The sequence below is a fragment of the Protopterus annectens genome, chromosome 5.part0, assembly GCF_019279795.1.
Source record: "Protopterus annectens isolate FY-2018-M chromosome 5.part0, PAN1.0, whole genome shotgun sequence".
Taxonomy (NCBI): Eukaryota; Metazoa; Chordata; order Ceratodontiformes; family Protopteridae; genus Protopterus; species Protopterus annectens.
This window is the reverse complement of record NC_056735.1, coordinates 10,697,430-10,709,775: the sequence shown is the minus strand read 5'-3', so window position 1 is coordinate 10,709,775 and position 12,346 is coordinate 10,697,430. Positions and strand designations below refer to the sequence as shown.

The following is a 12,346-nucleotide window of genomic DNA, read 5'->3' as shown; positions in this document are numbered from 1 at the left end:
AGTATTTGTTCCCCTTTGTTCTGTGGATTCGAAAAGAAGGTTGGCAGATGAATGAACTGATTAAGGGCCGCAATGGATACCACCTTGGGCACAGAGGAGGGATTGGTCCTGAAAGACACCCTGTCTGCATGAAAGATGATGAAAGGCTCCTCTGCCATGAGGGCCTGTAATTCAGACTGCTGAAGTGATGGCTAGAAGAAAGGCTGTTTTCCAAGAAAGGAATTTCAACTCTGCATTTCCAGCTGGCTCAAAGGGAGGTAGAGTGAGCTTTTCCAATACAAAGTTAAGGTCCCAGGCTGGAGTAGGGGCTCTCCTGGGTGGTCTTAAGTTTTTGGCCCCTCTGAGGAATTGCTTCAGCAGTGGATGAGAGAAGAGGGGTGGCTCTGTATTATAATGAGCTGAAATGGCCGAGGCATGAATTTTGATGGAAGAAAGGAAAGGCCTGTGTGAAGCATCTCAGTTAAGTATTGAAGAATGTGCAGTAAATTGGCCACTGTTATGTCCATCCCCTGAGTTTGGCTCCAGGAACAGAATCCTTTCCATTTTTCAGCATAGGATTTTCTAGTACTAGGCCTCTTAGCCTCCAGAATAACCTCCATCACTTGCTTACTGAGGGATGGTAAAGGAGAGATTATGTAATTAGTCAGGGTTTGAAGCTGTGGGTGCAGAATCTGGCCCTCCTGCTGGGACAGTGGGTCAGGGGTCTGAGGCAGATGCCATGGTTCCAGAAGCACTGCACAGGAGGGGGGTACCAGTGTTGGCGTGGCCAGTCTGGTGCAATAAGTATTGCTCTTGGCTTGTCCTTTTTGATCTTTAGTAGCACTCTGGAGAGGAGAGGAGAGGCAGAGGGGGAAAGGCATGAACCAATAGGTTTTTCCATGTGAAGGACATGGCATCCACTTTCCAAGCTTGTCTGTGGGGAGTCCTTGTGCAGAATTTGTCCAATTGGTAGTTTTGAGGGGAGGCAAACAGGTCTATATCTGGGCTCCCCCAATTATTTTTCAAAATGTTGAATATCTTTGGTTCCAGTTTCCACTCATGTGGGTCCATGAGATTTCTGCTTAGGTCGTCTGCCATTGTATTTAGCTTGCCTGGCAGGAATTGAGCTTGTAGATGCACTTGGTAGCTCAAGGCTGTGTTCCACACAGCCATGGCTAGTCTGCAGAGTGGGTATGAGTGGGTTCCCCCCTGCTTGTTTATGTACCACATAACAGTGGTGGTGTCCATCTTTACCAATAATTGTCCTGGAAGAATGTGGTCCTTGAAGGCTGTCAGAGCATTCTATACAGCTAACATTTCTTTTTGACTGATATGCAGGTGCATTGGACTCGGGTTCTATTTGCCCTAAATGCACTGCCCTGCCAAGTAAGACTCTCATGCATACACTGATGCATCTGTTGTTTGGGTTTGGGCGGCAGCGGGGTAGAGTGAATGGCAGTCCCTTGTTGTGTTGGCAGGCCTCTGCCCACCAAAGGAACTCTGTCGTTAAGCAAGGGATGATAGGAATAATTGATTCTAGGTCCTGAGAATGTTGACACCATAGGCTTTTAAGATACCATTGTAGTTTCATCATATGGAATTAGTAGAATGCAAGAGGCCATGAACCCAAGGGATTGCAGTATTTTCCTTGCAGATACCTGGGTCTTTGTGGCCAGTAGTTTGAAGTAGGCTGTTAAATGAACTTGTTTCTCTGGCGTAAGGTAGGCCATCTGGGAAGTTGTATTCAAGCTTGCTCCCAGGAATACAATTTGTTGGCAGGGTACTAGATGTGATTTCTTTTCATTTATGGTATACCCCAGAGAAGTTAGTAATTTCTTTACAAATGCCAGAAGATTTAATAGTATGTCCTGGCTTTCTGCCTGAATTAGACAATTGTCCAGGTAAGGGTATATCTGAATAATTCTTTGCCTGCAAAATGCAATGACTGGAGTTAGGCACTTTGTGAATACTCTGGGTGCAGTAGATAAGCCAAAGGGCAGTGCAGAGAACTGATAGTGCATATAGCCTGCCAAGCGTAGGTATCTTCTGCAAGATTCCCTTATTGGGATGTGCAGGTAGACTTCCTTTAAATCCAGTATTGCCAATCAGGCATTTTTGCATAGCATGGGAAGCAGCTGATGAAGAGATAGCATTTTGGATTTTGGAATTACCAAAAAAGTGCTTAGGATAGACAGGTTCAGGATAGGACGCCAGGAATTGTCTTTTCTGGGTACCAGGAAAAGTCTTGAGTAAAATCCTTGTCCCCATTCCTCTTCTGGGACAGGGTGAATAGCCCTCATGCTTAGAAGAGAGAGAACCTGCTTTTGAGCCTCTGCCCACTGATTTGGGGGTAGGTCTGGCCAACCGTTTGGGGTTGGTACGGAGCGGAAGTGGAATCTGTATCCTTGGGAAACTATACTTAAAACCCATTTATCTTGGGTAATGAAGTCCCAGTTTTTTGCATGCAGGATGATCTTTCCCCCTAAAGGAACAGTCAGTTGAGCAGGGCTTGGAAGGTTTAAAGTTAAGTCATTGTGACAGTTTACCATAGGGGGGTGTCTTACTACTCTCAGCTTTGGAAGTGGAAGCCCCCTACTGCTAAGGCCTGTGAGTACCTTGAGATTGAAGCCTGGAAGGTCTGCTGGTTCTGGGTTTGGACTGAGAAGGCCTGGAAGAGCAGGAAAGGACCAATTCTTAGACGGCCAGTGCCTACTAAATCTGGGAGGGGCTGTACTTGCAGGAAATCTTTAACAGTTTCCATATACTTGGCTTCTTCCTCCATCTTTTTAAGTACTTATTCTGCTTTGTTGCCAAAAAGGCGGTCTTGATTTAAGGGAGCATCCAGTAATTTAGCTTTAACATGATCTGGCAAAGATTGCTCTTTAAGCCAAGCATGCCTTTTAAGTACAGACCCAGTGACAGCAGACCTGCAAGATGCCTCTAATGAATCAAAACCACATTGCAAAGTATGTTTTCCAACCTATTCAGCAGAATGCATTAAATCCAGTAATTCTTTATTTTCAGCACAGTCAGGAATCAACATCATTTTTTGTTTAAGCAATCCAATAATATACTGCTGACACTTTAACATATGAAACTGGCAGTTTAAGGCCCTAATGGCCAAAGTTGCAGAAGTGTATACCTTCTTACCCCATCTGTCCAGGGCCCTGGAACCTCTATCAGAGGGGGTTAGGGTTTTTGGCAGTAATAGCCTTAATGTTTTTTGGTCCCTGTGAAATGGTGTCAGGATCTGCAGTAGGATTCTTAAAGAGGAATTTGTGAGAGTCAGGTACTCTGTAATACCGGTCAGGTTTTCTGGGAGGTAAAGTGTCAGGGGCCAGGCTAGATTCCAAGAAGGCATCGTCTACAATGTCTAGTACAGGAGGGATAGCTAAAGGTCTGTGTTGAGGTAGGAGTAAGAATTCCCTAAGCCTCTTTTTGAGTCAGAGTAATCCTGGTTTTCCCAGCGGAAATGCTCTCTAAGAGTATGCAAAGTTTCACCAAAAGAGAAATCTTCTGGAGGGGAAGCAGAGAGAATGGAGTCCTCTGCATCAGAATCCTCATAGGTAGATAAGGGCAACTCCTGCTTGGTCATCAGAGAAAACAGAAATTTCAGAATCCTGATCAGAAGAATCAGAAGGAAAATCAGTTCTAGGTCTCTTAGAGGGAGAAGGGTGGCTTCCCCTGATTAGAGTAATAAGGTCTTCAGCCATTCTTATCATTTGTTTTTTAGGCATAGGGGCCTGACCATGCGGTCTGGACGTCGGTTTTCTAGGCGTTGGTCGAGTTTTAGGCCTTGAAGAAGAAGATGGCGTCAGTTTAATATGCAAGTCAGTAGGCCTGAATGCACCCTCGGAAGCCAGTGCCTGCACAGCAGCACCGGACTCATCCAAGGTAGAGACATCCGCAAGTTCCACAGTCAAAGAAGCATCTCACGGCATACTGGTCTCCGAGTGGGTCTCAATAGAGGCCTGCGAATCTGAAGTAGTGGTATCAGGGGCTGCGAAAGCTCCTCACTGAGTACTGGTGAACTGGCGACTAGCTTAGGAGAAGCGTCGTCGGCAGCTTTGGACCTATACGGTCTGTCTCTGTCTTTATCTTTGCATTTTTTCGGAATGTCGGTAGTCGAGTGGCTTACCAAAGCCATTTCTGGATAACTGAACAGAGTACCAAAATATTTAGATGCAAAAATGAACCGAAGACGAATAGCTCGAGGTTTGAATAAGACACGAAACTGAATATGAATACTCGAGATTTTGGGCTTGGGCTTATGAGTTTCGAGTATTCATATATTCGATCTTGTGAAGAGGAACCATCTATTATATATATATATATATATATATATACACACACACACACACACACACACACATACATATAAACAAATTGGGAAAAGTAGTATTCAAGGCTTGCAGTTTTTCAGTGCTGTTCTAATAGAAGTTGAAGAAGTAGTTTAATAATAAGAGCAGCATGAAGTTATTTATATACTTTATCTTGATAAGTTTTTGTAACGGTTAACTTATGTTACAGTAGCTTGACAAGCAATTAAAGGGAAACAGACAAGTTATAATGGCTCACTTACCTAGTCAGGTAGGTAAAATGGGGGAGCTTCAGCATCCATGAGTAATGGATATTTAAATGTATATGGTTCAGGTCTAAGATTAGATTTAATTTATTACAAATTTAGAATTTGATTTAGTTTTTCACAGAAAGGAAGATTTTAATACATTTGCAAACTTAATTATTTACAGCATTTCTTAAAAATAGAAAAGTATATATATTTTTTTTTGTGGGGGGGTATTTTCCAACTATTTGCACCAATATATATTCTTTATCTAAATATGATGAACTTAAAAATTATATCAATTAATATTAACAGTCTCAATAGCAGCAATTTGAGACAAGCTATTCTGAGATTTTTGAAATTAAATAAAGATATTATTTTTCTCCAGAAGACTCATTTAATTGAAAAAGATATTAAATTGCTTAATAGTGCAAATTATGAATTATTAAAAGTATATGCATTTGGAAAAAGAGAAAGGGTACATCTACTTTATGGAAAAAAGCTTCTGTTATGGCTAAAATTATTAATAAGATTAATGATACTAAAAGGATGCATTCTATTATCAATATTAAGTTTAGCAATAAATTACATACTTTAGCAAACTCTTATTGGATTCCTAGTACTGGAAATAATATTGTTAAAGATTATTCAAAAGGTTTACACTATTATTGTAAAGGTGGTTTCTTTAAGGTCAGAGATTTCAATTGTTTTTATGATACAGCTAAAAATAGATGCACCTGTAAACGTTCTTAAAATTGGTTTACTAATAAACAAAATGATTTAATAATTGAGGCAGAAACTAATTCAATATTTTACATATTACTCATGTGTGCATGACATGCAAATGAGAATTGATAAAATGTCTCTTACGATTTGTTTGATAAACCTGATAAATGTAGTACCTTGCTTTAGCTATACACTTCATGGTGTATTCTAAAAAGATTCACAAAATACCAGCTTATATAACTAAATTAAAATATTTTAATTCTTATTTAAATGAACAGATTAAAGAGTTTTTATTTTTTAATGGTAGTGATTTAGTTAATAAGTTCATCTTAAGGTATTCTTTAAAACTACATTTTATAGAAAAGATGGGTAAATGGTGTTGTAATAAAAGGAAACTTGGATAAAGAATTATTAAAAATTCAAGAAAGTTTACATAAAGCTAAATTAACCCAAAAAAGGAGGAAATGATCTAGATTAAATGAAAACATTAAGAATATCAAGATATTTTGATGCATAAAACAAAAACAACTTTAAAGAAAATTAGATATTCCCTCACCCTGGTCTTGCACTACTGCCAAGCTTTTGTAGTCAACTTTCTTGCTGTTGACATTGTGTCAACATATTGAGGTGTTACTATATATATATATATATATATATATATATATATATATATATATATATATATATATATACACGGTGGTGCAGCGGTAGCATTGTTGCCTCACAGCAAGAGGTTCTCCCGTTCGATTCTCGGCTTGGGTTGGGAGTGCCTTCTGTGTGGAGTCTGCATGTCCTCCCCGTGGTCGAGTGGGCGTTCGAAAGACATGAGTTGAATGGGCGTGCCTTCATTGAATGTTGGGTGTCGGGCTGGCAACTCGACACCATAAAAACCAACTGCCAAGTAGCCGGACCGGAGTTCAGCTGTGGTGACCCCTAACCGGGAAAAGCTGAAAGACAAACGACAACACAGTTATACTATGTTGCTAAAAAGTTTACTTCTGTTTGCTAACCTGTGTAAAGTAATTAATACAAAATGTAAGTTGACACCCTGTTTAACAATTTTCAATTCAATATTAAATAAAATGATCACAATAAATGAAGTTAAACAGGCTACTAAAAATGTAAAAATGGAAAAGCCTTTAGTTTACCTGGATTAGTATCAGACAGACATTTATAAGTGTTTTTTTCCTAATATTATGAAACTTTTCTACTCATTCAGAATTTTTATATTATATTCCCTTCTTGGGAATACTCTAATTTCTGTTGACCTGTGTAGGGACACCTTTAAAGAAAGCAATGGTGGCTGCACCGTGTCTGATGGAGTGGGCACTGACATGGGTTGGTACTGGCTTACCATAATGGGCACAGCAGAAAATAATGCACTTGGCTATCCATTTAGAGATGGGTCTGCCTTCTTTCCCTTCTGCAAAAGCCATTAATAGTTGCTTTACTTTGACTTAGTCATGTCCGGGTAATGCCTGATCTGTCAGCATACATCCAGGGAATGCAAAATTTCCTTGGCTTTATTCTGTGGGTTATGAAAAAACACAGACAAGTGAATAGCTTTATTCAAGCAGAGTTCTGACACTACTTTTGGAATAAAGGAGGAGTTAAGTTCTTCAGGTTACCAGGTTCCTATGGAACACAGGGCTTGTAGCTCTGACAACTTCCTGGCTGAAGTGATAACTGTCAGTAGGGTGATCTTCCAAGCGAGCATGTTTAGGGGAACAGATGCTGCTGGCTCAAAGGGTAGTAATGCAAGTTTTTCTAATACATAGTTTAAATCCCAGGTAGGAAGAGGGTTTCTCCTCTGGTACCTTAGATGTACAAACCCTTTTATGAATTGTTTCAGGTAGGGGTGAGAATAGATAGGGGGAGCATGTAAGACAGAGATAAATGAAGCATGAACCTTAATAGCGGAATAAGAAAGGCCCTAGTGAAACAATTATTAAAGGCATTCCAAAACATGGTTTATGTCTGCACAAGGACTAATGTCTTTGTTCTTGCACCAAAAAGAAAACCTTTTTCACTTGGAGAAGTGAGACTTATACTATTTGGTTTTCTTGCCTCCCCCAGGATCAACAGCACTTCTGTAGAGTAGTTTGCACTACTTGGGGTCAGTAACCAAACCTCCAAGTTGTTAACTTAAGGGTGGTCAGGTGAGGATGAATGACAGCCCATTTTAGCTGGGTGAGTAGATCTGTCACTTGAGGAATGTAATATCTTCTCTCTCGGGCAGTCACAAAAGGAGGGACAACTGATGCTGCCTTGGTCAGAAAGGGGCTACGAGTATTGTGCTCAACCTTTCTGACCTCACCTTTATCAGTACCCTGGAACTCAGGAGGAATGGTGGGAGGGCATAAAGAAAGACACCTGTCCATTTGAAGGAGAAGGCATTGGTTTTCTACATCCCTGTCTGTTGGTGTCTGGGGCAGAACCTTTGTAATTGTCTGTTCTGATGAGAAGTGAAAATGGCTGTACTATGGTGCCCCCAGTGATGGGTGAGGTCCTGGAAAATCTTCTTTTTTAGCATCCATTCTTTGGATTCCATTGGGTCCCTGCTCAAAGAACCTGCTATGGTGCTGTGCTGACCCAGGATGTAGGATGCTATAAGTGGCAGTTGTAATTCTTGTGCCAAGAACCAAACCTTTATGGCCAGAGGGTAGAAATGAGTTTCCACTTGCTTGTTTATGTATCACATAGTTGTGGTGTTGTCTGTCCACATTTGCAGAGCTCCTGTGGATAGGTTGTTTTGAAAAGCTTCCATCACTAGAAACACTGCTAGCAATTCCTTCTGGTTTATGTGAAAATTTCCTTCCTCTGGGGTCCAGATACCTTGCACCTTCATGGGTCCTAGGTGCGTTCCCCAGGCTACCTCGGAACTGTATGTAGTGATGGTCTTGTCTGTCTCTAGTACATAGAAGTTTGCTCCTGGATTCAGCTTGATGCTATTTTTCCAGCAAAGAAGCTCCCTTTTCAGGCAAATTAGAAGAGGCACCAGTATTTCCAGGGGCTGACAGATTTGTTCTCAAGTGTTTTAAAGGAGCCACTGGAGCTTTCTCATGTGTAGTTCTGCAATGGCAATCATTAGAATGCATGATGTCATGTATGCCAAGGCCTTTACATATTCCCTTGCAGTGACCGTCTAGTCTGGCAGTAAGCTGAGTAGTTTGTCTGTCAGAAAGGACACTTTAGCTTGGGGTAGAAAGACCTTTTGTTGTACAGAATCTATCGATCCACCCAAAAAGAGAATTCTTGTCTGAAGCTGAAGATGAGACTTGAGAGTGAGTCCTACCCTCTGAAAACAATCCATGGTAACTCATGAGGCTGTCTGAAGTTCCAGGATTGATTTTCCATGGATGAGGCAATCACACAGGTAGGGGTAAATGTGCACTCCTGGCCCTCTGAGATGGGCTACAACTGGAGCTTGACAAATGGTGAAAACTTTGGGTGCAGTGGAGAAACCAAATGGTAAAGCACAGAATTATTAGTGAAAACCTGCTGTTGCAAACTGAGGGTATCTCTTGAGCTCCTTAGCTAAAGGTACGTGAAGATAGTTGTCCTTCAAATGTACTGTAACCATGTAGGCTCCTGGAAAGATCACGGGTAATAGTTTTTGAAGGGTCAACTTGTTTAACTTTAAAGGTCAAATACTGTTTTTTAAGTGGCTTCCTTTTTTGGAACTAGAAAGATCCTGGAGTAGAATCTTATTGTTTCTTCCCCAGCAGGGACTGGTTGAATGAATCCTTGTTTCAAAAGTTCTTGCAAGATGGGAGAAACAAAACCCTCTTGTCTTTTGGTGGTTTTGGTATCCTTAAGAAGGGGGGGGGGGCTTCCTCTGAAATGAATGAAGTAGCCCTTTTCTATGATGTTTAGGACCCACTGGTCTAAGGTGGTGAGCTTCCACTGGTGTAGAAAAGAAGAAAGTCTTCCTGCTAGAGGGGCAGGGAGGGGGTGGTTTGGGGGAGGAAGAGAGGGGTAGGGAGCTGTGCATAGTCACAGCTGTTCTCTGTGGGGGAGGGAGGTAGTCTTTGGATCCCCCAGGTCTACGGCATTGCTCTGTTTGCCATCTTCGGTACGGTCTTGGTCTCTCTGATTGGGAAGGCCTTCCCTTACCCTGCCTAGGAGGCAAATGCCAAGGTTTAAATGGATAATTCCTATTGTATCTAGGGGTGGCAGACAAAATTCTCACACGTTTTTTATTTGCTTCACCTTTTCTGTCCAATTTCTGAAAATCTTTCTCTGCAGGGGGCCCAAAAAGGAATTCCTTATCCAGTGGGGCATCCAGTTTGGCCTTTACCAGGTCAGAAAGCGGTTGGGTCCTCAGCCACGCATGTCTGCAAATAAGACAGCCAGCAGTAGCTGCTCTGCATGTTGCATCTAATGAGTTATAACCACATTTTAGAGATGTCTGGAAACCTGCAATGCTGCTCTAGCTGTCTTCTCTAAGTTCTTTGTAAGCCTTGTCTGCAATGCCCTCTGCCTTAGTAATGATTTGTTTCTGCAAGAACCAAATATTTTAACATGTGATATTGGCAACTGAGAGGGTAGCAAATGTAAAAGCCCCCCCCCCACCAAACCTGAGTAGCAATCTACCTTCCCTATCACTAGGGAAGGGATATCTAGCAAATGGTTTACGGGCACCCTTAGTGGCTTCAGTTGACACTACAAAGGGATCAGCCTATGGGTTCTTGAACAGGTGCTTGCAAATGTCAAGTACTCTAGAAATGACCTAATTTCCTTGGGGAGGTTAACAAACAGTCTGGGTGTAGACAGCTGTCTTAAAAGACATCTAGCACCACATGGACCAGTGGAACAGCCAGTGGTCTAGGACATGTCAGACTTAAAAGCTGCCTGTAATGGGCTTGGGCATGAGAAAAATTGCTCTCCCAATAAAAGGCCTCCATCATCTTATGCAAGGTATATCCAAAGGATAAATCTTCTGGGAGGAACAGATGACAGAGTATCATTCAAGTCCAAGTCAGGGTAGGAATGAGGGTGTAGGTGTTCAGAGTAAGAAAATTCTTCTTTATCTTCAGATCTTGAAGACTCAGATTCCTCCAGAAAAGAAACATCCCTATTTCTTTTACTAGGAGAAGCTTCAGGAATGGTCTGTAGTACCTGACTGGTCTCCTTAGATTTCACAATGATTATGAATCCTTGTGTAATTTTAAGATGGTCTTGAGTTGGGACTTGGGCTATAATGGCTGATGACTGGGACATAGGCTGAGGTAACAACTGACTGGTCTCTGGTTTAAGCATCCATTTAGAAATAGAGGACTTGCCACTTGGTTGGGCAGCCAAGGCCTCATTCCTGATTATTGGCACGGTTCCTGCAAAACAACCATGGAAGATGAACTATCTTCCTTTGTAACCAATGTTCTGACATTAGACGCTCTGCCTGCTGAGTGACTTCAGACCCAAACAACAATGGTGTCAGAGAAAGCAAAATAGACTGGCCTGCTGCAATGGTGGCCACCCAAAGAGTCAAACCAGTGAACACAAGCCAGGTAGTCATTCAGCCTGGGGACTGAAAAGTACCTCACCAGAGTCATCGGTCGACTTGGATGCAGATGCAAAATAATCGCTGTCAGCAGTTAACGCAAAGGAAAGAGAAGAAGTGGAACAAACAAGGACCAAGGACTCCATATGTATTGAGAAGACTTCGGCCCTACACCCGAAACTTAGCACAACCCCGACAACTAAAAATGTTCTGCTGAGGCCCCAAACAAAACAGTAAAAAAAAAATGAAAGACATCATGCGGGATTTGTTTCCCACACTTCAAGCAGTTATTAACTTTTCTGAACATTAATCAGAAGAAAAAATTCTCAAACATGGTATTCATCTGAAAATCAGAAGGAAGAAAGTCTGAAGAAAAACAAACCAGCTGACAGATTGCAAGAGTCTGATAAACATAGTAGCACATCAGACTGCACACTAGAAATAAATGAAGATGGCGCCAGTGGACACCCCTCTTATACTCTGATATTCAGATGTTGGCCTTTGAACATCCGTTGGTTAGAGATGATGAAGACTCTGGACTTCTGCATGGCAGGAAGATCCAAGAATCAGTAGTGCAACAATGACCACTAAGAATATCCAGTGCAGCTATCAAACCTCAGATTGTACCATCACGTAGACAATTCAAGGCAACCATCTGTTGTAGATTGTGTACGCTCTACTAACCATGAAATAACATTTTGTTTTGGCCGCTGGAGAGGTCTCTGGGAATTGACAGCATTATAAAATATTCAGTGACTTACTTCATTTCCTTCTCATCCTCCTCTTCTTGTCTGCGTTTCAGTTCCTGTTCATATTCTTTGTGCAGCTTCAGCATTGCTTCAAAATCCACATTGGCTTGGCGCTGGTTTAAATCTTTCAGTTCCTGAAGATTTTCCAGAACTTCCATTTCCAGCTTAGAATCCTTTGTTCTGTTTTCTAAAACCTGGTGAAAGCAATATGCATAAAGATGTCAAACCTGTACTTGTATTCTAATATGTACCTTCCCACAGCATCCTACACATACATATGTGGGCAAGCATACTTATGCAGTCTTCTTTAGTGTTCCCACCAGAACACACCCCCTAAAAACAAAATTTTAGGGACACAGATGCCTTAGCATCAGCACCAATACTTGCACAGTGACCAAACTGAGATCATTAATGATATCAGATATGGAAGTTATCACAACTACACTATTCAACAACTATTTCAAACAGTAAAATAACAGCATTGTGGTTGAAAATCTGCAGAACTGCTGTAAATAAACAATATTTCTCTATAACCAAGATCAAAGGTGGTGTATACTTTATATCAATATTCTGAAGGCACCGTGGAAATTTAACTATTCCTGTCATGTAGACAATACACTCCTTTATTCTGTCCCAGAATATGAGAACTTGGCCCAGAGAAAGCATCACTCCATGTTAATATTCCATGGAAAGCTACATAAATGCACAGTATTACTACAGTAACAGAACTAAAATGACCTTGACTTGGTAGGGTTAACTTTGAGGTAAAATTGAATAATTTCCCAACACTAGAAGGCAGGAAGGGGGGGGGGGGGGTTTAAAGAA

At 41.3% G+C, this 12,346-nt stretch overlaps 1 protein-coding gene across 1 annotated transcript in view; it reads right to left on the bottom strand.

Annotated features, from left to right (window-relative positions):
- Positions 1–12,346, bottom strand: part of YJU2 (YJU2 splicing factor homolog) — a 484,871-nt gene that overhangs the window by 210,227 nt on the left and 262,298 nt on the right. Inside the window, exon 5 of the mRNA XM_044072064.1 lies at positions 11,534–11,715. Within this exon, the coding sequence (XP_043927999.1) occupies positions 11,534–11,715 (182 nt within the window). The remainder of the gene's footprint in view (positions 1–11,533; positions 11,716–12,346) is intronic.